Source organism: Dryobates pubescens, chromosome 2 (assembly GCF_014839835.1).
Source record: "Dryobates pubescens isolate bDryPub1 chromosome 2, bDryPub1.pri, whole genome shotgun sequence".
Taxonomy (NCBI): domain Eukaryota; kingdom Metazoa; phylum Chordata; class Aves; order Piciformes; family Picidae; genus Dryobates; species Dryobates pubescens.
In genome coordinates this window covers 33,824,754-33,851,222 of record NC_071613.1, presented here as the reverse complement: position 1 = coordinate 33,851,222, position 26,469 = coordinate 33,824,754, and the positions used below count along the sequence as shown (strand labels likewise).

Genomic DNA, 26,469 nt, shown 5'->3' with positions numbered 1-26,469 from the left:
TTTTTCCCCTTGGCTATGTCCCATTACTTAAACAGGACAGATTCTTTTTTCATTTTCTCATTTGTCTTTTATTTTCCCCTTGTTATTGAGAAAAATACCATTTCTATTACTTAACAGTAACTGAAGACTGCCAAAAACTTAGCAGCAAGAAACATTTTTTTTCCTTATGGAACTGTGACAGCTATCCCACGTGATGGAACAGCTAATGAGCAAATTAATTTGCTTCCCAGTTATGATAAACATTGGTATTAGGAATACCAACACCCATGAGGGACCCATGTAGACTGGGTGTTTTCTTAAAGAATAGTTGTGAGGAACTGCTCCTAGATGCTTCAGGCAAAGTCTCTGGGCATTCTGCCTGCAAAAAGGAAAATATTTGTCCAGTGAGTAGAGAGGTCGTGGACGAGTGAATTCATACTGGGTTTCACCTAAGGTTGTTTGATACAAACTTTCTGCTGTTGCCAGAATAGACAAAATCTAAAGGACAGGAGCAAAAAAAAAAGGGAAGAAGTAGTCCAAATGTGGTTTCTAAGGCTGAACCACAGAAGAATTTATAGAACATCAACTGAGTTCTTTTATAACTGCCACTTACTGCCACAGTAACCAGTACAAAACTTTTAAAGAGCTTTTTTCTTCTGGAAGGTGTGTGAATTGATCTGATATGCACACAGCAGTACCTCACTAATAACAATTGGATGGCATATCTGAACATTATATTTATCTCCATGAAATGGCAGAAATTAATTAGACCCTGCTAAAACAGAGGATTCAGATACTTCCTGCAAAAACATTACTTCCGAAGAATTAATGAATAGTACAGTCATTGTCAACTAGTCCTATTCGTACTTAGGAGAACTTTCGGTGTATCAGCATGAGTTCCAGGTGTCTCTGCTGATAAGAAGATGGAATAGGTTATGAAGACTAAAGGAAGGAAACAAGTATTCCAGTATTTAAAATTAATGTCAGAGACAGTTAATGGAACATCTTTGTTTTGCAGCTATTTCGCAATCTTAGATTTTCAGAGAGGACCACTTGAAGCTTTCTGGTTGCTAGACTTGGCATTTATGCAACTATAACTTCAGTATTCTTTCTGCTCCACTGAAGTTACAAAACAATGACCAAGATAACCTTCAGGAGCTCAAAAGGAATATTCACAGTCTCAGGCTGCACCAGGGGAGGTTCAGGTTGGATGTTAGGAAAAAGTTCTATACAGAGAGAGTGATTGCCCATTGGAATGGGCTGCCTGGGGAGGTGGTGGAGTCGCCATCACTGGAGGTTTTCAGGAGAAGACTTGATGGGGTGCTGGGTGCCATGGGTTAGTTGTTTAGGTGGTGTTGGATTGGTTGATGGGTTGGACACGATGATCTTGAAGGTCTCTTCCAACCTGGTTTATTCTATATATTCTGTGTATTCTGTCAACACATTCTAGTATTTATAGATTAAATAAACTTGAAGTAGTCAAATGGCTTGCTTTGGATTATAAAAGATTAAATTAACTGCAAAAAAAGAGGAGGCTGGGGATTTTTTAAATTAAAAAAAAAAAAGTAATTAGGTATCCTAGCAGAGTGAAGAGTTAGAATGGTACAATTGTAAAGAACTGCTTTGGTTGATACAGTTTAACAACTTATTTAGTAAACTGGGAGTACAAATGCCTTGTTCCTGCTTGAATGGGGAAGGAATATTGTGTTCTTGTAAGTATTATATATTTAGGGAAGAGTTTAGTACACATTCTTCTCAGAAAGAGACAAAGTAATCACAGAAGGGAAAACTAAAATTCACTGGAATTACTCCTCAAAGTGATCAAGAGCTCTGACTTTATTAATAGAGATGCTGGAGGAGAAACAATGCACTCCAACATGATCCATAGGACTGCAGGCTCATCAGCCAGTCTCCTGTAACACCTGCTTATCAGCAGCCAGATGGGAAAACTACTCTCTAATATGTCTACTTCGAAGGTCCACATTCAGATTCATATATTAGCATCTTGACTAACTTCTGAATATGCAGTTAGCTTCAACTTTGGTTATGTATATGTGCTGCCTCTAACATGCAATTTGCAGCTTGGTTGCAGCACATTTCCATCCTCTAGGGCAGAGATCTAGGAAACTCCCAACTGTTGACACCACACTCTTACTATTTTACCCTTTCATAATGCCACTGCCCCTTCTTTCTACTGCCCAGAACCTGACTTGATTTTATAACTGTACTATTTTATAACTGAACTATTTTGTGGACCAAAGCAGCATACCCCCAGCATTTTCTATTTCAAAAAAGAGTCAGATTTTTATTTTTATTTGTATTTTTTCCCCACTTCACTGTGATACCTCAATGATCAGCTATCTGGGTGGAGAAACAAAAATGGGGGCCCAGAAGTGCTGCCCCTTGTCTTTGATAAATGTAGGAGGAATTTCCCGTTCAGTGCCTAAGGACTGAAAAGATAGGAAGGACTGTCTTCTCTTGATAAGGCTTGCATTGGGCATAAAGAGAGCACACATCCTGTCTTTTGTCATTGAGTACATAGTCACTGACAAAGCTGCTGAACAATGGGGAAGAGAATGAGAAATCACAAGCTGAATAAAAAGTGCAAGCAACACAATTTTATAACCTCCCTTTGGCAGTTCTAACTTCTGCACCACACATCCAAGATTTTAAAAAATTGTTATGAAATATTTTATTATAAAAATATTTTACAACTCACAGAAGCAAAATGTCTATGGATTGAAGTACAATAAACAATTTCATTGCACAGATAAGGACTGGCCTATAACCAGTACAGAATTTTGGAGAAAAGCTGCACTATCTACCTTATTCCGTCTCAAATTGTTCCGCTTCTCACAGATGGAATTCAGTGCCAACAAGAGTAAAAAGATCATTCTGATTTGTTAGTGCCATTCAAACACTAATTACTTAGACTCATTTGTCAGTATTACTCCTGATAAGTTAACTTCTGAGGAGGTATTTCTAAAGTTTCAACGAGAGCCAGTTAAATTAGCTGCCAGGACAAATCTAGCTGGGCTATCTCAGCAGTTTTATTTGTTTACAAGATGAACAGCCAGCAGGCTTCTGAAAAACTCATTCAAATACTTTGAGGGACACTGTAACTTGTTTGGAATGTCCCGTTCTAAGACTTGGATCTTCAGTGACTTGTCCAGCATACTAAAACAGAGATAAAGTTGTAGCTGGTAAAAGAAACTGTAACCTCATTCTAACTACAGCTCTAACTGGGCCGTGGAAAATAGGATAGACTGAACTAGGCTGAACTAGACTAGACTAGACTCAGCTATTTCTTGGGGCATCAACCACATCTCTAGGAAGCCTGTTCCAGTGTTTGACCACAAAATAATGGTCTACGGTGACATGATGTGATGCTTAGATAAACATTCATGTACATTTATATCTGGGCTTCTGCCAACAAAATGTATGAATGGTATAGCAATAATGACAGAAGCTGCCAAGTAGCCAGGTAATGCAGGTACAATAGAGGCAGGAGACCATTGCTGCCTTCTCAAAATAACCTGTGAATCTTTGTTTCTGTTATAGGTCTTATTCTAGCAATCTACTTCATAGGTTCTTCCAGGTCTGAAGTCCTAATCCTATTTCAGGTAATAACAGCAACCCAAAGAAAGACTTGCATATTAGGTGATGTCCTGACAGAACTACGAGGGAACACCACACTGACACAGTTGGTGCTGCACTGGAAAAACATGAACATGCTCTAGGAGATGGAGGCTCTGTGAAAGATGTCACACTGCTGTGGCATGTATCCACAGTAATGGTTAATGAAAGCAGATATTCCTTGATCCAACAGACTTGAAAGCCCTGTACAGACTACTTTCATTTTTATGCCAGTGAGAGTTTATGTTCCAGGCAGACTATCAAATTAATAATTCATCCATCAAGAGTCAGGTATAAGGTGTAACATTCCCATCCCGATGTAAACATGCGATTCCCTCAGATATTGTAGCTGTGCTAAGCAATCTGACAGATATATCAAGTGGGGCAGGAAGAGGTAGATGAATGGGAAACAAGGAGAGATACAGGTAGAAGTTACTAAGTGTGCTCTCTGAAATACCTCCTGCAATACAGATGTCCCATTCCTGACAGAAACCTGCCTAAGTACAGTCCATCAGTGTCTTTAAGCGTGCCCTTGCACTGCATTTTTCTCTGCGTCGTCTGCCTCTCTCACAGCCGCATTCCTGCTTTATCGGGCCGTGTTTATGGCTATTAACAGTTCATCTTTACGGCAGGTCTATAAATTCCTATCGCCCGTCCTTGTCCTCACTCGCCTACTCGCCGAGCTTCACTACAACCACGTGCACTAAACCCGCAAGAACCCGCTCCCTCCCCGCCGTGCCCGGGGCGCGGGCAGAGCTGTGGGGCCGTCCCCCAGCAGGGGCCCGGTGACACCGAACCGGCTTTTCTCCGGCGCAGTTCTGAATGCGAGAGCAAGAAACTCTCGGCAAGATTCTGAAAACTTCCCGGGGAAAAGCAAAGCACACACACACACTTGAGAAACTGGTGCTGAGACATCCAGCAGGCGCTGGTCCGCGGCCGGCAGGGCAAAGGGGCGCGGAATGCCGCCCTCCTCCTGCCTCGCACCCGACGGGGCGGCACCGCCCACTGCTCCGCCTGCCCGGGCCCCTCCTTTGAGGAGCTCGCCGCCGTGCGCGGGGCTTGGAAGATGGAGGGCTATGTGCAATTCTTGGCGCTGCTGGTCTCGGCGCTGCTGGTCGGCTTCGTGTCGGTAATCTTCGCCCTCGTCTGGGTCTTCCAGTACCGCGGAGGGCTGAGCTGGGACGGCAGCTCGCAGGAGTTCAACTGGCACCCCGTCCTCATCATCACGGGCTTCGTCTTCATCCAGGGCATCGGTGCGTCGGGGGTTCGGGCCCGGGATTGACAAGGAGCGGACCAAGGCGGGGCCGTCTGGAGCTGAGCGCGGGGGAGCCGGGGCTGCGTGGGGCCGGGGCAGCGGAAATCTGGGGGCGGCGGGAAGCTGGGGGCGCCGACCCGGAGCGGGTGACAGCCGGAGCGCAGCGGCCCAGGAAAACCAGCACTAGCCGAGAAGGGACAAAGAGTCCCTTGTAGGAAGCTGAAACGGCTATATATGATGAAGGTTTTTTTTCTGCAAGCACTTGTTTACCCTGGCCTGAGATTGCCTCTCACTTGGAGTCATGAGCGCTTGCGAGGTGTGTTTTCCTAGTCAGACTGAATTTGTGCAAGCTGAGAATCGAAACGGCAGAAATGCCGCCCTAGGAAAGTTTCTCTATTTTGGCTCCCTCTTTTGGCTTGCTTGTATGTCCCAAGAGGAGAAAGGAAAGTTCAGTACCACTGATCCAGGAACAAGGTTTGTGCCAGAGAAAGTGTAGCACCATAAGCTTTCCTCTGCCCACTCTTAAGAGTAAAATACGCCTTTAAAATCAATTCTTAATTCTGTTGCGTGAATAGCACACGGTGATTAAAAGGCAATGCTGTATGCTTGGGCTTTGTTTTGTTTTTAGGGAGTGCATTAACTCCATAAATGCATGTCGAGTGTATAGAATTCAGCCGTGGAGTGACTTTCAAATGTTTCCTGTTACATTTCCAACATGAAGGTAACTTTTTCCCCCGCATCCCACGCAATTCGTTTATGAGGTCTTAAGTGCAGCCGTTATTACTTGGGGCCTTGGATATTGGAGTTTGAACTGTGATTTTGGCATTAACATAATTGCCCAATCCCAAGGAAATATAAATAAGACACATGATAAACAGTATGAGATTAGGAAAGAGAAAGACAATGCTTGCAGTAAAGTTTAAAAAATGGATAATGGTGGAGCACCATGGAGAGGCTTATCTACCCTGTGAATATATTTAAACTAGTGCTAAATGTTGTAAAAATAAGGGCACTGGACTGTACCTTAAATGTCCTGCCATTTGGGAGTCTCAGTTTAGGCTACTGGCATTATAGCTAATAAGGAAATCTGATACAGGTAACAACTTTCAACAGTAATTTTTAATAACAAAATTCTTGCTAATTTCAACATGAAAGTGAACAATTTATAAAGTCTCCAACAAGGCCAAATAAATACTACAGAGAACAGTGGAAATTCTCCCAAAGTTTTACCACTGACTTTTAGGGGGAGAGGATAGGAAAGATATTACTGTTGTTAAGTAATGAAGAACTTCCAGAGACTTACAGTATAAGCAGAAGTGTTTTTTCTTTGTAATGAAAGACAAACTAGAATTTTGTCTAGACAAACTTAGAATTTAATTTGTAATAAACATATTTACATTTTCTTCACTGATAAAAGCCAGAAAACTTGTCCAGCATATCCGGACATTCATTCCAGTGGAAAATCTTGTTTACAACACATATGTGCTCACTTGCTCTTTGGCAGGAGCTCAGCCAATGAGAGGTTGGAAGATGCAGGAGGAGAGGGTGGCTGTCTATGTCTATGAAGAAAATGCTGGGATTTGAACATATACTGCACATTTAATTTTTTTCTTCAGTGGTAGTGGGGTGTGTTCTCAGCTTTGTGGCTTCAAGTTACAAATTACCATTGAGCAATAAACAGCATTTTCAAGTTGTTTTATATAATATTGCTCAATAGATCATGGGAAGTGCAATTTCAGGCTATAAAGAAGCAATAAGAAATAACCTCTTGACTTCACTATTGTATTTCATACAGGCATAGACTTTTTGGAAGAAAGTAAGGGGAGGTTTTCTGCAGCTTTTTCCTACATGTATTTTCTCTCCATCTCAGAGAGAAGGATATTGTGGGGAACTGTTTCAAAGGCTTTACAGAAGTCCAGATAGATCACAGAATCACAGGATGTTAGAGGTTGGAAGGGACCTCCAGAGATCATTGAGTCCAACACCCCTGTCAAAAGCAGGATCGCCTAAGGTAGTCTGCACAGGAATGTGGGTTTTGAAAATCTCCAGAGAAGGAAACTCCACAATCTCTCTGGGCAGCCTGTTCCAGTGCTCCATCCTCACTGTAAAGAAGTTTCTCCTCATGTTGAGGTGAAACCGTCTATGTTCAAGTTTATATCCATTGTTCCTTGTCTTACTACTGTGCACCACCCAAACCAGATTTGCCCCCTCCACTTGATGCCCACCCTAGAGATATTTATAGACATCTGTTGGTCTTCATTGTCCACTGAGGTAGTTACACTGCTGTAGAAAGCCACTAGGTTGGTCAGGCAGGACTTGCCCTTGGTGAAGCTATGCTGGCTGTCTCAAATCACTTCCCTGTCCTCCATGTGTTCCCGTATAGCTTCCACGAGGATCTGTTCCATGAACTTCCCAGGCACAGAGGTGAGGCTGCCTCAAACATAATAAAACATCTGTTCAAGGGAAAAGTAGCTAATTCCCGGCATTGCTAACATCCAGTGGGTTGTGGAATTTTCAATAACTTGAAGAGCAAATGACTGCTGAGCTGTAAGGGTCTCATCACAGGCAACTTGTGAAAAGGCAATTCTCTTGAGTTTAGTTTTAGTTCCTTTGAAATCATAGATGGGTACCTGTCCATTATGTGTTACAGCAGTTTCCAAAGAATCTAGTGGGCATTCAGAACCTGCCAAAGGTAAGCAATCCAAGGAGAAAGAGAGGAAACGAGAGGTGAAGAGGAACGTTTCTTTCTTGGCAGCTGTGAGGTACTTTGCAGTACACACCCCGTGCACTCAAAATCATACTATCATCTCGGGAGCAACTCATGACAACTCCCTACAGCATGTGCAGCATGTGCCAATCAGAAATACTTTGTACATTTGGCAAAGAAGAGGTATCCCCATGCATAAAGGTATTGCAAGAGAGCTCAGCCCTATGTGATGTGTTTTAAAATCAGAGCTCAAAACAGGAGTGAAATCTAAGTTAAGAAACTGTTTAAGGATGCCTCAACAGTCAAGTCTCTTAACAGTAGTAGAATAGTACACCTTGACAAAGTTCTTCATGGGCTGCTTTAGCTTCTCACCAGATACACCATTGTGTATCTGCTTTTAACCAGCCTGTTTCAGTTTTGAGATGAAATTACACATCATGTCTGAGTTAGTTTTTAAGAGCTTGTACCACTGAGAAAAGATTTTTTTTTCTTCTCTTCTGTTTGTTCCATAGATAGTCTTGCTTCCTTCTGCTGGTCAGAAAAACACCAGTTGTGACAAAGACAGGGGGAATGAGTTTGGCTCTGGCTAGGGGCCAGATGCTCACCAAGCTGCTCTATCACTCCTCTTCTTAGATGGATGGGGCAGAGGGAAAATATAACAAAAGGCCTGTGAGTCAAGATAGAAGCAATTTAACAGGATGAAAAGCAAAGGCCACGCACAGAAGCAAGTGCAAACAAGATGTTGGTCTCTACTTCCTATTAGCAGACAATGTTCAGTCACTTCCTGGGAAGCAGGGCTTCAATACATGTAGCAGTTGATCTAGAAGACATATGCCATCAATTAATGTTCTCACACTTCCTTCTTTTGCTTGGCTTTTATATCTGAGCTGACATCATATGGCATGGAATACTCCTTTGGTCCTTTTGAGTCAGCTGGCCCAGATGGGTCCCCGCCCAAGATCTTGCCCATCCCTCAGCCTACTGTTGGGAAGGAAGGTGCTGGAAAAGCATAGCCGTGGTTCTTGGCTCAGCAGTAGCCAAAACACTGCTGTGTAATCAACACCAAGCTACATCACTGTAAAACACTACTAGAAAGATGCTCTGGGGAGAATTAAGTTAATCTCAGCCAAACCCAATACAGGGAAGCACACAGAAGTGGGGAAAAAGTGGTGATGCAGAAATGGAATTGTGTCTTTTCATAATGGTAAAGAGATCTACTCATGTTGCAATGAATAACTTATATAGGCCTCACAGAAGGAGGATTAAACTGAATTGTACTATCATGTGTCATGTCCTGGGCTGTGGCACATAACATGCTAACACATGGTATTGTTAACACGTGTCCAAGCTATTCTATCATACAGTTTATGGGAAACAGCCCAGAAAATTCATGGCCCAGAGAGAGATCTGAAACTACATGGATGAGTGACTAGGGAGTTTGATAGCAATTTTGGAACTTAAATCAACTCGATGACATATATTATAAAGTTTATTAATTGCCTGATACAGGCAATTATTTCAATATTAACAAGACATGACTATCATATCATTTTTGAGGAACTGTTGGAGGTGATCTTAAACTTGGTGTGCTGAATCCTACCTATGTCATAGATTAATTACTGTCAAACTGAATTAAAAAAAAAGCTTCTGTCGTCCTCACTTTGTAGGATTCACTATTGTCACTTTTTAAAAGTAGAAAGCTGAGAAGAATCTAAGTGCTATATATTTTTAAATTCCAGGGGACACTTTTCATTCCATTATTATATTTTCAAACACTATGTGTAAGCATACATTGATTTAAAATTTGATCATAGTCTGGGAATTTCACTTGTGAACAGGCTTTTCTTTGTGAATTATTTAGTGCAGTCCTGTTTCCTGGCATGCATCCAAGTAAATAGAAACATGTAAACAGAACTTTGAAATTAATTTGTGATTTAGTATTATTTGTTAAAATGTACAGAATTAATATCTATTTATTTTCCATAACCTTTTTTGATTTTTTGCATAAAAAGCTAGGCTTATGGAGAAGTAATGAAAATGACTGAAGTAATGAGAATCACTTAAGTAAATTCTCAATCTTTGCATTTATCAGGTAGTACCTTTTTTTTTTCTTTTTTTTTTTCTTTTTTTTTGGTCCCTAAAAGCTATGTTTAAGTCTCAGTTGTATATTTGGAATATCCTATACTATGTGCAGGAGAAAGAGCCTTTTAATAAACTTTTGGAGAGGATTTTGGTATTTTCATGTAATTAACAATGACACTATGTGAATAGTGCATGATCATTAAAATCTGAGAGAAGTTATCCTACAAGGCATAACCTGCATAACCTCTTGTTTCTGTTCTTTCTTCAGCTATTATTGTGTACAGGTTGCCCTGGACATGGAAGTGCAGCAAACTCCTAATGAAGTCCATACATGCTGGATTAAATACCATAGCTATGATTCTTGCAATTGTTGCTGTGGTAGCTGCATTTGATTTCCACAATGCCGGCGGTACTCCTAACATGTACAGTCTGCACAGCTGGATTGGCTTGGCTGCTGTTATATTTTATGCTCTCCAGGTCAGAATCTAAGTGTATTTCTAAATAGTGTATAAATTTGAAGAATGTCTTGAGTGGTTCAGGCACAATAGGCTCTCACTAATACACTCTTAACTACTGGGACACCCATTTTACATTCTGTGATTTGGCAAATTAGGATGTAAATGTGCAAATACTGAATCCTTGAATTCAAAGAAAAGTGTATTTTCAAGCACGTTTGGTTTATTTGCTGGGATATATTTGCATAGATATACAGTAGTGTGTTTCTAAGTCCTCTAAGCTGCTGAAGTTAAAACAAGTGATTTGGTTTGTTGGCAGCAGTCAGAGCATTTGTTAAGGAAGTCTCTAAGTATTTTATTTTTTTTCCAGCTAGCATAATTTTAAGTAGGCACTTCTGTATCAGCAGAACAAGTGCTGTGGGGTGTAGCGCAGATCTAAAGGCTCTGACATCTGACTAAGCTACCACTGGCTAACCAGTTTTTCTGAATTAGCAAAACTTTGATAAATGTTGGTGTGCATGCTTTTAACTGCTCCTATTGGCAGACAGAGTTATCATAATCTAAAATGAGCCAACTTAGTACATTTTGCATTTGGCATAGGAGAGAAGGCATGCCCTGATGTTCAGGGTAAATTTATTTCTTCACATTGTAATTGTTAATTTTTTTTTTGCCAAAACACTGAAAAGAAAAAAAATAAGAATGAATTATCTGAGTATCAAGCATATGGGGGAAAAAAACCAACCAAACAAAAAACAGCTGAGGGATTTGGTTTCTGGACTTTTATCCTTCACTTCTTGGGCTGGGAGCATACAGGAAAGAGTACTAAAATAGTCGTTCTAGCACTGAGGAAAAAGAAAGTATATTGTGGTGTTGTCAAGTATATTCTTTACAGTTGAATAACATCCAATAAGTAAGATTTACCTTGTCTTAATAATTGCACAGAAATCTGTGCTGCCACTATACTTGCCATCACAATTTTTTCTAACAGTTAAGATAAAGAATTGTGAATAAGATACACTGACCATTTCCCTTCTAAAGACATGTACCTTAATTCAATTAAAACTCTGATAAGGTAACATTATTTAGTCCATTCAAGTCAGAAGGTTAGACTGACTTCTTATCTTTATTTATACATAATTCTGTAACAGAAGCAGAGAAATAAGACTTGCAGAGACCATAAAAATGTAGATATACACAACTTCAGTATATCACTGTATTAGTGACACTGAAAACTTGTGTTTCCAGTAATTAGTTTATTTGCAGTTTTAGCATTACTAGTAAGTTTAGACAATGATGTTAGGTGTGATTGTTTATAAAATATTTAATGTCTGCTTCCCAGATGCTAATCCTGTATTATTGTTTTGGTTTCAAAGGGAAACACATTCAGAAATAAAATTGCCAGTGCTTTTCAAATTGGTATCTGAAAACATCTCTAAATGGATTTTTGTGATGATTTTTATTGAGAACTGTTTCCCACATAGCATTAACTATGAATCTCTTTTGTGTTTAGCTTTTCTTGGGTTTCGCTGTCTTCCTGCTCCCTTTCGCGCCGATTTCCCTCAGAGCAGCTCTCATGCCAATACATGTGTTTTCTGGTCTTACCATCTTTGCAACAGTGATTACAACAGCTCTCATGGGAATCACAGAAAAGCTTATATTTTCATTGTAAGTATTTCTTTTTTCCACTTGTTTATTAAGGTTATTCATTGCAAACTGTATCTCCATTTGCACAGAATAATAACCATCTATACGGGGACATTATTTTGTTTTAAAAAGACCTCCTACCTAGCAGGAGACTGCTGTTTCTAGACCATGACTGTCTTTAAAACAACTGACTTTTTTTTATTTTTCTCTTTGAAAGGCAAAATCCTTCATATTCTGCATCCCCACCAGAGGCAACTTTTGTCAACTGTCTTGGTCTTTTGCTTGTCATCTTTGGTGCACTTATTTTATGGATGGCAAGCAGGCCCCATTGGAAGCGTCCCCCAGAAGAGAATCTTAAAGTTCTACAGCCCATTGGAGGGACTCCTGAAGGCACAGAAGCAGAATCCACAGCGACAGATGGTAGTAATGCAAATAAATCTGAGCTTAAGATGAATAGTGAAGCAGCCAGAAAACAAAACTTCAAACTTGATGAAGCAGGCCAAAGATCAACTATGTAAAAAAATGCACAGAGTACAGTACTGTTATAGTGCCAAACTCCCCTTGTTCCTTCCAGTTTAGTTACATTGATACATAAATAGGTTAGGGCTTTATTTTCAGTATAGCTTGCTCAAAGATACTAATGGTTTTTGCATGGGAATTTAAATTCCAGTATGTCCTGAACATGTTCTATTGATCCATGTTCAGTCCTCATTTAAAAAATGAGAGCATGAATGAAATCACATCACAGAAAAATCACACATTAATTTAATATTTACATATATATCTCCTATAGTCATGAAAAGTTAAGACTGAGAATAAATTTTGCTCTGAGTGGTTTTGCAGGCTAATCAGAGTAATTAATGTATACCAGACAGCATATGGTCCCACATAATTTTTCTGGTAATGTTCACTTTTTTAAAATCCTGATTACTGAAGTTGATTAACACCCTCACTAGCTGCTAAGATATGTGGGATTTGAGGTAATTCAGCACTTTGTAGAGTTGCAACATAAAAATTGCTAGTCTAAAGTTTTGAATTCAGTGAAAGAAACTTTGGCTGAAATTTTCATTAAATGTTACCTCTCCTTTAAAAACTTCTGGGTTTTATTTCTAATTTGAAAAATCTGAATGTATCTCCTGACTTTTTAACCACCCCTACCAAATCTACTGTATACAGACAACATTTGGCTATAGATTATGTGCAATCATTACTGGAATCCAAGGAAATTTTAAGACATCCACATACAGAATTTGCCTTATTTGGAAAGCTACAGATATGCAGTTAGAAAACTTAAACCGTGTCTGTCTTTTATCCCAGAAGACAACATTTTAGTGATTGCTCAGTTATACTGACTTATGGCAATAGACTAGGAATTAGGAGGTTAGGAATCAGAGAAGACTGCTAGCAGTGTCACGGAAGAAAGGAGCTTGGAGTGAGAAATGCTTCCTCCAAGAAACAGCTGATCTTTGCTGATTTGATTAAAATGCTACCCATTAGCTGAAGGCCAGTTTTGGTATCTCCACACCGGTGTCAAAATCATTATTGGCATAGGCATGAAGATACACTTCAGTCTATAAGCAAACTATATAAACTCTGCCTTTTTAAATGAAAGTTTCAAATAACGCAGTTTGAGTCTCTACTGGCACTTTACTTTTATAGCTCTTTCTAGTAATCAGAATATTAATGCATTATGCTCATTCATAATTTTCACAGATAAAAGCAATATTTATTTTTTACTATTACAGAGGAAGAATTCTATCAGATTATTTTGATTGCACTTTCCAAAATGAGAAGCCTCTCTATATAGTATCTTGTAAAACCTGCAGAGCTCACTACAAGTCCAAATATACCACTGTTCATAGGCCATTTCAGATGGCATATTATTTCCAATTTTTTTAAAGACTACATAAATTTTCACCTACTTCAGCTTTTAAAAATGTTTAAACACATTAAACTTCAGCAAATATGTGATATTGTAGTTCAGTGTTGTGTTTTGGCCATGAGTTATTTTGGGTCTTCTCTGGCAAGAAGCACCTCATTTATTTGATTTGTAATAACATTTAGTAATTTGGTGAATGCAGTACAGAAAGCTAGTACAGGAAATTATGTGAAAAACTTTGTTGCTGTACCATTTGGTATTCAAGGACTACATCTCATAGTTCTATATTTTCACTTATAGTTGGTTGGGGGTGACTGGGACCCACCTAGCATTACTTGGGACTTCTGGAGAGCAGACTTCAGCTTATTTAAGCAACTAATTTGGAGAATACCCTGCGTAGCAGCCCTTAAGAACAAAGGGGTCCAGGATGGTTGGACCTACTTCAAACAGGAGCTCTTGAAGGCACAGGAACAGGCTGTGCCCACGTGACGAAAGATGAGCTGCCGGGGAAGGCGACCGGCCTGGATGAGCAAACAGCTCCTGAAGGAATTAAGGGAAAAATGAGGCTGTATTGACTTTGGAAAGGGGGGGGAGGCAACTTGTGATATGTTTAAGGATGTTGTTAGATCATGTAGGAGAAAAATGAGAGAGGCAAAAGCCCAGTTAGAACTTAAGCTGGCCACTTCTGTGAAGGACAATATAAAGCATTTTTATAAATATATTAATGCTAAAAAGAGGGGCAAGAAGAACCTCCACTCTTTATTGGACCTGGAGGGGAACATTGTACCTAAAGATGAAGAAAAGGCTGAGCTACTAAATACCTTCTTTGCTTCCATTTTCAACAGTAAGGAAGGAGGACTTCAGGGTAACTGGCATCCTGAAATGGTAAATGGGGTCAGGGAGAAGTGCAGTACCCCTGAAATCCATGATGAAGTAGTTAGGGACTTGCTGAGCCACTTGGACACTCACAAGTCCATGGGACCAGATGGGATCCATCCTAGAGTGGCAGATGAGTTGGCCAAGCTGCTCTCAATCATTCATCACCAGTCCTGGCTCACTGGCAAGGTCCCAGATGACTGGAAACTGGCCAATGTGAAGCCCATCCACAAGAAGGGCTGGATGGAGGAACCTGGAAACTACAGTTCTGTCAGCCTGACTTCAGTGCCAGGCAAGATTATGGAACAGGTCATCTTGAGTGCAATCACAGTGCACCTGCAGGATGGCCAAGGGATCAGGCCTAGCCAACATGGATTTAGGAAGGGCAGGTCCTGCCTGACCAACCTGATCTCCTTCTATAATCAGGTGACCAGCCTGGTGGATGTGGGGAAGGCTGTGGATGTAGTCTACCTGGACTTCAGCAAGGCCTTTGACGCTGTCCCCCATAGCAAACTCCTGGCCAAGATGTCAGCCTGTGGCTTGGACAGCAGCACTCTGTGCAGGGTTACAAACTGGCTGGACGGCCGAGCCCAGAAAGTGGTGGTGAATGGTGCCACATCCAGCTGGCAGCCAGTCACTAGTGGTGTCCCCCAGGGATCAGTGTTGGGCCCAATCCTGCTCAATATCTTTACTGATGATCTAGATGAGGAGGAGATTGAATCCACCATTAGTAAGTTTGCAGACAACACCAGGTTGGGAGCAGGTGTTGATCTGTTAGAGGGTAGGAGGGCTCTGCAGAGGGACCTTGACAGGCTGGACAGATGAGCAGAGTCCAATATGATGGCAATTAGCAAGTCCAAGTGCTGGGTGCTGCACTTTGGTCACAACAACCCCATGCAGTGCTACAGACTGGGGTTGGAGTGACTGGAGAGCAGCCAGGCAGAAAGAGACCTGGGGGTACTGGTTGACAGTAGGCTGAACATGAGCCATCAGAGTGCCCAGGTGGCCAAGAAGGCCAATAGCATCCTGGCCTGTGTGGCCAGCAGGAGCAGGGAAGTCATTGTGCCCCTGTACTCTGCACTGGTAAAGCCACACCTTGAGTATTATGTCCAGTTCTGGGCCCCTCAGTTTAGGAAGGATATTGAGACTCTTGAACGTGTCCAGAAAAGGACAACGAGGCTGGCGAGAGGTCTCGAGCACAAGCCCTGTGAGGGAGCTGGGGTTGCTTAGCCTGGAGAAGAGGAGGCTTAGGGGAGACCTTATTGCTCTCTACAACTACCTGAAGGGAGGTTGTAGACAGGTGGGTGTTGGTCTCTTCTCCCAGGCAACCATCACCAGAACAAGAGGACACAGTCTCAAGCTGCAGAGCGGGAAGCTTAGGCTCAAGGTGAGGAGAAAGTTCTTCACAGAAAGAGTAATTGGCCATTGGAATGGGAGGCCCAGGGAGGTGTTCAAAAGGGGACTGGACATGACACTTGAAGCTATGGTTTAGTTAGTCATGAGGTGTTCAGTGATAGGTTGGACTTGATCTCTGAGGTCCTCCCCAACCTTGTTGATTCCATGATTCTCTCTAGGCAGCCTTTTCCAGTGCTCCAGAACCCTCACCATAAAGAAGGTCTCCTCCTGTTGAGGTGGAACCTCTTGCATTTCAGCTTGTACCCATTGTTTCTTGTCCTATCACTGGGCACCACCTTCATCTTGACACCCATCCCTCAGATATTTTTATAGACATTGATACTGTACCCATATCAGAACCCTTCCAACTATGATTCTATGATGCCATGCTCAAATAAATGGAAGCCGCCAGACAAAAGAGGCAGCCAGCCATTCTCACTCCCACACGTATTCAAATCTCTCACAATAGTGTTCCTTCACTTTGAAAAAGGTATCTTTAAGTAAGACCTGCCTCCAGAGTTTTTAGTGAACTTCAGAGACAGTGGAGTTAAGTGTTATTCAAGTCTCTGATTGTACCTGTACTGTGTTTGTACCAGCTTTTTCTAAGAATTCCAATATTCTGGCAAAGAGCTACACACAGTACTTATGATGGTTTCTTCCTTTGTAGGACTATCCCAGTCATCAGGGAGTCTTGAGTACCCCAAGCTTCTTTGCAATGTTTAATTGTTACTCAGGTACTAATGCAGAAACGGATACAGGAACCTCTGTTGAGACATCTACATATGGCATGGGGCACCTACATCACAGCAATGCTCAGGTCTCCTTCCTAGGCTGAGGTGTGATTACAATCCCATGAGAGCACAAACATTTGTTGACATTTTCTCTACAAATATCACTATTTTGCACTTACTAACATTAAGTTTTCAAAGCCACTGAGTTACATATGCTCCACTCAACAAGTAACATTTCTTTCTTAATCCAAGGTCCCTTCTCCAGTTCTGAGGACATTTATTCCTAACTCTGAACCTCTTTCTATCTCTGAGGATGTTTTTGCTGTTTAATAACCCTGGTAATGAGAGAATGATTGTGGGGAGAGCAAGTCAGCTTAGTGTAAATGAAACAGTTTCTCCTAATGCCTTAAGGGACCAATTCACTCTGAAATAAGCTCCTCTGGAATGTTACAACTGGATACAAGGATATTTTGTACACAAGTCTAATATGTACAAACTCAGATTATATTACAAATCACATTTTTTGTTTTATCATGTTGTCAAAATGTTTATATGATAGTTATTTTTATTATAGTCTTCCTTTAACTAATTCTAAACATTTAAAATACCCTAATCAAAGTACTAGTAGTATTTTCTAATATGTAGGAGTGTAATAGTAAAGAATACCTTGGGGGTTTGATGCAACATACTGAATTTCCAACTAAAAATATTTTTTTTGGCTTTAGAGTCAGTCTGTGTGTAAAATATAAAATTAATTCCATCAGCTACATCCAATCATTTGTGGCTCTTTTTAATTTGCAATTTGAGGTCTGCCTCAATGCAAAACACTAAGAAAAGCAGAAACTTTATTCTCTTTATAGTTTGCTTGTTCAGAAAGAAGCTTTGAAATAGGCAGCTTTGGAAAGCTGGCAAGTTTGCTGAACAACGAGCTGTTATTCTTTCAAAGCACATTATTGTAAAAATTACAAGAAAACGGTGTTTCTAACAAAAGTCTTATTTTTGAGAGAAAACAAATGGAAGAGTTTGAGAGGATTTTTTTGGGGGGTGGTTTTTTTTTTGTTGGTTGGTTGGGTTTTGTTTTATTTTTAATCCCCCTGGGGCTGCCTGTTGCTCTTATGTGGAAGTTTCCTGCTGATTTGATTTTTTATTCTGCTGTGAGACTGATGCCAAGATTTACATGATTGCTGTGGATAGGAACTGGATTTAGCATAAGCAAGATAACCGCTTTCCCCCTAGGGAGAGATACAAAAAGGGAAAGACAGAGTGGGGCACACAGACAATATTATCTGGAGCTATATTCTTGGTCAATTATTTTATTCAGCTTCTATTTTATAGTATGCTTCAACTACTACAAGGCAGGAAAGCTACTGGTCTCAGCCTAGGAACACAGTTAAGCAAAGAAACTATTTGTGCTTTGATGCAAATGTCCAGCTACAAAGAAAGCAATATACTGGTTTTATACAGAGCTGATTATAGTGCGTCTTGTAATAAGAGTAATTAACAAAACCAAATTAGCCAGGTGAAGATTTGCGTTATATGCAGGGTCTTCCAGCAGGGAAAAAAAGGGTGACTGAAGAACTGTGTGTCATTACAGTTATTTCAGCAGTTCATTGTCTCTAGCTTTTTGTGCATACTTTGACCTCAGTTGACATGCTCACCCTTAAAAGAGGGACTAAGATTTTTGTTTATAAAGCAAACTTGTGCAACATACAGTAATTTACAGCCATCTGTCAGACTGTTGTCTTTTGTTAACCTACAGTACCCCACACTTCAAATACGGCATCCAGTTCTGGTGTCTCCATCACAAGAAGAACATCCTACATGTATTGCATATGTCTTAACTGCCAGGACACCATGCTAGGTCACTCCAGGGCAAGGAAATTATCCACGGATAATGAATTGAAGAGGAAAAAATATTTTTATACATCTTTATTAATATGGTATAGAAAATATGAAGAACTGCTGAACAATGTAATGTTAATAATGTAGTGACAAATTGTACATTTTTGTCAATATATTCTAGCACCATCATTTTGGTAGGTCTTTCAATACAAAATCAGTTTTGATTTATATCTAATACTGCTATGGTGCAGCCTCAGAAACTTCTTTCACCACATGTCCCTAGTCTCCTAACACCTAGTTACACAGATACGGTTGCCTTTCTGTTACTTGCTTTGGACAATCACAATCCTTTTTCCACTTTAAACTAAATAGAGAATTAAGTATTTCTCCTTATCCTTTCTCTTCTCCTGTTGCTACTGTTACTATTGCAAGCTTGCACACTTGGTAGCATTTTAGAACCTTTTATTTACCTTTCAATATTTTTCTTCTCATTTTAGAACATTTAGAAAAGCACAACTTCTTTCTTTCATTCAAATGCAAAGCAATAGTAAAGGGAACTTAGCTGTACTTTCAAAAACTCAAAACACCGAGGTCTGATTAGTATGCTGAAAGAAGACCTTCCAAAAAAGGAAATCAGGGGAATGTGCACTACACTGCAGAGATGTGTTCTCCTAACAGAATCTGTATATTCCTTTTAGCTCTCTAGGGAGTCCTACAAATGTCAGATGTAGTAGTCCATGGTAGAATTTCTTGCTGGAAGGGATTCTTCACAAATAGGGATAATCTTTCATTTGATGTTTACTCACTTGGATATATTCTGTATTCCTTGTTGGCTGTATCAGGCTTTGCAATGCTTGTTTACTCTTTCCAGAATGCACTCCTGCATTACCTGACTTTATTACACTTATGTAGCTAAAATGGCACTTTTATTCTATTACTTTCTTTTCATTAGCTTAAAATAACTTTTCCAAACAATTACCTCTAGGTAATTGCCTGGTTTGGTTTTTGCCCACTTCTTAAAATTCCCCCCTCTACCTCCTAGATATAAATAAGTAATATATAATAACTTCTCAAACACCAATTTCAAAAGTGTTTTGTTTGGAAATTCTTCCTGGAGTTTGTGTTCTCTCTGGTTCTATGAATAAAATATTTAGAGCATCTTTTGACTTAATTCACTTCTGAATTCATTAAACAAAATTAATAGTAACCTCAATGTATTTATCATATGAATTATAGGTGAGTTAATATATGTGCTATATGCATGTATTGATATATTACCTACATTCCATAATTTTTAATTTATATAACTATAAATACACTGTACTATAATATCTCAATTCATATGTCTCTTAACTACATAAAATAGATGTTAACACTGAAATTTTAAATCTATAGAAGCTATGAAACTAGCTAAAATCTCAGAAGACTATGCTGTTCTCTAGGTAAATACAGCACAGTGTAACATAATACATAACACACCGTTATATGATCTCATGGTCAACATAACATTTAGCAATTATGCAGTTTAAGGAAACAAGATTACTGAGCCTGAAAGCAGATGAAGGTGGGAGAAATGGAAAAATAAGTTTTATGCAAACCTTATGCTGTACCACCTGCCAGCTTGTGCCACATACTCTTCAGCCACCACTGAATCTCCTGTGAACAATGGAATATTCAAATCAGTTCAAGTCAGAGTAAGCCATAGTTTTTACATTAAAAATGCTTATCTTTTGGGTCAGTCACTATTACTGAGCCAACAAATTCAGCATTGGTTAAAAAATTTCTAAAAGCATTTCCAACATTTTCTTAGCAGACACCAAATCGGAATTTTCAACTGTCACAGTAGCATATCAAAAGTCTATTTAAAATGTATTTCAGCCCAATGCCTGACATAGCAATTTCTCATCTCTCAGCTTGCTAGTACCAACACTATTCATCACAGTGCAGAAACAATTCAAATACAGAGTCACATCAGCATTCTGTTGAGTCCTATATGTTTCAGTAAATAAAACAAGGCCAGTTGACGCTTCCAGAAATTATAGCTTAATATTTTTGGATAAATAAAAAGCCATTAAATTAAAGCTTTTCCTTTCATTTTACACAGTATCACAGAATTTATTTTAATAAACTCCAATATCTCATTGATTTGTTTCCAACAGTTAATTTAAAGACAGATTTTCAAAGGCATGAAAGCCTACTAAGAATGCATCTTATTGATTTTCAGAAATGTTGAGGACTTGATCCTGCATTCTCTGCAGCTGTCAGTGAAATTTCCATCGATTTAAATAAGAACAGGTTCATACCTGCAGAGACTAGCTGCTATTTATGACTTTCACATTATCCTTTCCATATCTAGAAATCTCTTCCCATTTTTTTGCAAATAATCTACACACTTGATGTGAAGTGAAAACGCTAAGAGCAGTATTCACGTCAAAACAAAAGAGGGAAAAAATCACCAATTTTTTACATATACTCAGTATAATTCACCTTATATTATAAAAAAAAAAGAAGCCAGTTTTGCAAAGTAAGGTAATAAAAGTTTTAACCCTGAAGATGAGTGAACACACTGCAGCTGCTAGTGTTTTCAGGAGGAGACTTGATGGGGTGCTTGGTGCCATGGTTTAGTTGATTAGGTGGTGTTCGATTGGTTGATGGGTTGGACATGATGATTGTGAAGGTCTCTTCCAACCTGGTTTATTCTATGTATTCTATGAAGTCAACTGGGTTACTCATGAGAAAAACAAGCAGAATGTGGAATGCATAGTTCAGTTTGTAGGTATTTTGAAGTAAATACGTTTACTCAAACGGGTTTAAGTAATTATACATAGAACTATTGCTTTACTGATGCGTAATTGAGGAAAATGTTATCAAGCGCTCATTTCTATGAAATGATCAATTACATTACCAATAAATACAATACTGTGATCTTACTCTGTTGTGAGTTTTTTAATAAAAAATGCAACTGAATATTTTAAAAGGGTTAATACCTAGGGAGTAACTGGCTTTTAAAAGAACTGTCACAATGATGCATGCAAAGATCACAAAATGGCAGTAGTGTTAGCATTCTAAATTCATCAAGATGAAACAATAAGATAATTAGGTGTAAAAAATTTATAGTCTTGTTTGTGTGTTCAACGTAGTAAAGGATCAATTTCATTTAAAGGCAAGTGGAGCGTCACACCATATCATCTGATCCAAAGTAGTGACCTTGATTCAAATGCTAAATGCCTATTCCTATTGCAGATGGAATTTACCAGGACAAAATGTTCAATAGAAAGATTACATTTCCAGTGGGGCAGAAAGGTATTTGTCAGTGTCTTATTACAGCTTTGATACAAACATCTTGGATTTCAATTAGCTTTGAGATACAATGGCAATAATTCATCACGGAGATTACAGATAGATCTTTGTTTCTTACACCCTTATATGTGGATTTTTCTTTCATTTGCAGTAAGATATTGTAAGATTTTCAAAAGAAAAGCAATAAAAGGAAAAAACATTCCAGTCATTTTAATAACAGAGGTATCACTTAGTGATGTCTGTCTGATAACTTTGCACTAGGAGACAGGGGGTAACATCATTTACATTTTTTCCAGCATGAATGAAAACTGCTGAATTCCTTGAACCGTAAGTGTCCCATCAGTTCCTCTACCCTCAGTGTCGTACCTCCTATGATTAACATACCATATACACTTTGATGCTTTTGATCCCTTTCTATGAAAAGTAATTTGCCTTCTCAATGGAAATAAATATGAATTCTGTTTTAGTACATTTCAAGAGTTCAACAAATGGCCCATAGAAATTTCCACCCTATAGAGATAATCTTTTAAATTTACAAATTTATAATGTTTACCTCTAAATATTATTTAAGAAAATGATTCTGTACATCTGAGCTGATCATGGAACTAGAAGTTGGAATTTTTAGCTGTTGAATATATTTGTGACTGATTTTGGATTAACTCCTGTCAAACTCTGGATAATATTTGTCACCTTTACTTTATACCTGTGTCATGAGGGTAACTATGTCAGCCTGTGAAATGTGGGAGGAGGAAAAGATCAGAAATCATGCACATATGATTCATTTGTTAATTTCTTTGTTAGTAAAGAAGTTAATCTATGCCATGCAGATATGGGCTTAATGACGCCCAAAATTATATATGGTGCCTTCCATTCCAAAGCTTCCTTTCAAATATCAAGTTGCTTTATCTCTAAAAAATATTGTTACAAAAATTAAATATGGTGCACCTGACACAGTAAGAAACTGAAACTAAAAGAAAATTAATTGTAAACCAAGAACAAGTGGCAAAAGCTACTCCGCTTTTCCTCCTTTGGTATCAGAACGTGACTTATGTTACTTGCCCCCGCAATTCCAGAGCATCTATGGATTAATCACAAGCTTCTCTTAGAGGAGTTCTACAAAATTACTGATGTCTCAGTAAACATACAAATCATAAGATTAGAACTGTATTTTTTACTTTATACTGATCTGTAAATATTACAACAGCTGGTCAGTAACTGTCTGTGTACATATACAATGAATTCAGCTAGTATCTATAATGTTGGGTTTTTTCCTCACTCCTGAATTGCAGCCACATTTAGGCTAATGCATAGCAAGAAAATACTTCATATTTTATAACTATTGTGAAATGAAAAGTAATTTTCCTGACTAGTGAGAGCATCACTTTGATATCACATACTTCCACAGACTTTAAAAACAGTCATAAGCACACTAAAAAAAATAAAACAACCCCAAATCTTCCTTTGACGAATACACAAAACTTCCATAAAGGATAATTCCAGACAGGTGCATAAACTGAGGTTAGAATATAACCTGGCATACAATACACCTGAAAATAGTTTCTTTTGGATGATCACTTGGCAGTTTTCATACTCTCTTAAAACCATTATACTTAGTGCAGGTTTTGGTGTGTTACAAGACCCTTTAAGGAGTTCTCATTATCTTCTCCCTTCTTAACCACATAATAGAAAAAAAATGAGACTACTGAACAAAGATCACAATGAGTAAGGAGCCTTGAAAATTTTCAATTGGTAAACCTATTTTCTATAATGTTTAGTAGTGAATCACTCTTAAATGCTGGATCATTCACTACTGTATGTGTTTTGTGCCAAAGGTGACCAGATTGCAAAGGTGTTCTCATCACAGAAAGGACCCATCATTCTCCATCAGCTTATTTTGACACAACAACAACAACAAAACATCTGTCTAGCAGAAATAAGAAAAGCGGGAGAAGGAGATAGAGAAACCTGTATCAGCAATGCAGGACCTTTTTTAAGGGAAAAGTGCAGACTACTAAATGCTACTAGGAAAAGTTATAGCTTTATATTGTGGGATGAGATTTTCCTCATTATTTCAATTCCAGTAAGTCTGTAAGATGGACTTGTAATTTTCCTGAAATATGAAAGACAAAGAAAACTAAAATGGAGCATTAAAAGAGAAAGGTAAGCCAGATGCCTTTTTCCAGTTTCTCACACTGCTAGAGAGGACAGTGCAAGAATGGCAGTTACTTGAGGAGGGAACCACTCTCCAGTATAGATCATGGGCTCATGCTCCAGAGCAAATCACCATTCTACAGCAGCATAGGTGAGTGCCTATTTGCCTTTGTTATCTATCCTTCTTCCAATTCAGGCATGACAAAAGTCTAATGTGATCCAAAATTAGAGGCTCTGTCTTTCGGCATTTAGTCTGGATTCCTTCTCATCTTCAACAGAAACATAATTTTATCTTTATCATTCCTTTACGTGCCTCAGAATAACTTCTCTAATAACACTAATTGTGTTTCATGGGCACAATCAGTGTTAAAGCTGATGTTCACATTGAAACCAAACCATGTCCATCCTAGATCAAATATACAGGATGGTCACATCAAATCTACATGCTGTTTTCCCAGTCCTAGACACAGAAAGGGACCACTTCACAGTATAACTTCACATTCTTAGAGACTACTATAAAACTGGGGTTCACTATACCAAAAGATACTGTCACTAGGAAGCTGAGGTTGTAATACCTGCTTGTAAGCATCTACAACCAATACGCTTTCTCAAACCTGTCATCCCACCATATACCTGATGAGCCTTTCATATATTACTTTGCCTGCTAAAAAAAAATAAATCACAAATATATCTTTATAGTCAGCATTCTGCCAGGGTTTGTGTCATTGCTAAACTGACCCAAAAAGAACTATTTGGAAACTATAACTATCATTTACTACGGAAAAGAAGGACGTCAGTACTACAAAAATTAGCTATTATAGTTGTTGTGTTCTAAAATGATAGACTACTGTAAAAAAAAATAATAATATCATAACCTTCAGCAGATGTAGGTAGGTTCAGGACCAAGAAGTATACTTCTGTGATGAATATGAATTATTTTTAAAACTCAACTGGTTAAATTCATTACAAACATGAAATTTCTGGCTCCTGCATTCGTAATTTTAAATGTAAACTTGAAAAATATTACTGGAAAGCTTCAAATACAAAATTAGTATTTTGTGGCCAAAAAATAAATGTAGATAAAATACAGAAATCAATCAAATTTCTGTTCTCAGATGCACACATTATTGTAAGGGATGTTAGAAGATTCTGGCAAATAAATAAATTCAGAGGCAACAGCTGTTTGTGGAAGTGCATTACTATCGTCTTCGTATTTCCATCTCTGAAGAAAAATGCAACCCTTTCTCCAGCACATCATGCAATTTTCTCTGACAGTTTCACTTATAGTTTTTCTGAATGGTAACACCCGTACTCTTATGGGGGTTATTCAATGATCAGAAGCTATCTAGACAACAGATAGTTTTTCTAATTTTTTTAAGGTATAGTATGAACCCTGACTCACATGGAAGACTACAGCAGAGTAAATAATCAGCACTGATTCTTACAGCAAATGAAGTTCTCCTGGAAGCTAACCTAGCAAACTACCAACCAACCTGTTCAGTTTATGAGGCGGAACAGAAATGCATTCTGACAGAGCCTGACCGCTGACAATCTTTTCCAGTGCTTGTCAGCAGGAGTTCCCAAGATATACTTACCAGACATAAATGTTTGCAGATCCAGTGATTTAAAATACCTTTTTCCAATTTGTAGTAGCAGAAATTTTAACCCTCTCGAGCTGTCAGTTATTGCCTCTAAATTTTTCATTTTGTAGATTGTTGTGAACACACGCTCCACTTGACCTATGTGAGTTGTCCATATTAATTCTGATTTAGTAAGCACAGTTTGGGAGGATCAGCAGCCTGAGGAATCAAGCACTTCAATGAGATGTCTATAGCCCTAGCTCAGCAGTTAGGGAAAAAAGTAGAAAACTAGAAAACTTGAAACGTTTTCACAGGATACAAATGGCAAGATATTTATTGATTTAGGAAGACAGAGGATCAGCAAAGATATTTACTGCCGAATGGTACAGGTATCAAAATGACCTGTGTGACTTCGGTGACACTCAGTGACGCGGTTTGGGTTTGGCACAGCGTCATCCCGTTCAGCACACACTGCTGGTGAAGCAGTTTCCTGACGTGTTATGCCGTCTGCTTGCTGACATCCCCGAAAAGCTGGTTTAGCATGGATGATTTTGTCTCTCGCCTGACACTCACAGCAAATCAGGCTTTTCTACATCTTATGGTCCGGTCACTTAAGTGATTATGGCTATCAGCCTCTCTCGCTTATGATTAAAATCACACAGTTCAATCAGTGTCCGGCATCGAAATGACTCGCTTTACTGCTGGCACGGTGGTGCCTGGCACGGATTCCCAGTCCCCGAGAAGCCAAAGCCATGGAGAAGGCGAAGGCCCGCGCACTCCCCTCCGGGCCTGCTCTCGGAGCCGCCCTGGCTCTGCGCGGCGTAACGAGACACCCACACGGCTCTGGGCGATCCCGCCGCGCGCCGCTCCCAGCTCACCACCGCACAGCGCGCATGCGCGCGCACCCTCTGGCCTCGCTCGCCAGCACGCGGTGGCGCTCGCTGCCCGGACTGCGGC

At 39.3% G+C, this 26,469-nt stretch overlaps 1 protein-coding gene and 1 long non-coding RNA gene across 2 annotated transcripts in view; one reads left to right on the top strand and one right to left on the bottom strand.

The window, feature by feature from the left end:
• The window catches only part of LOC128898704 (uncharacterized), a 43,264-nt gene extending 17,551 nt beyond the window's left edge, over positions 1-25,713 (bottom strand). Inside the window, exons 1-2 of the long non-coding RNA XR_008462950.1 lie at positions 25,528-25,713; positions 20,080-20,137 (exon numbers count right to left, since the gene is read on the bottom strand). This is a non-coding gene — a long non-coding RNA (uncharacterized LOC128898704). The remainder of the gene's footprint in view (positions 1-20,079; positions 20,138-25,527) is intronic.
• On the top strand, positions 4,638-13,746 carry LOC104304728 (plasma membrane ascorbate-dependent reductase CYBRD1). The gene is made up of 4 exons (XM_009905501.2): positions 4,638-4,868; positions 9,928-10,136; positions 11,625-11,779; positions 11,976-13,746. The coding sequence occupies exons 1-4, from the start codon at positions 4,682-4,684 to the stop codon at positions 12,274-12,276; spliced, it is 852 nt and encodes a 283-aa protein (XP_009903803.1). The 5' UTR covers positions 4,638-4,681; the 3' UTR covers positions 12,277-13,746.
• Positions 25,714-26,469: the final 756 nt, after the last annotated feature.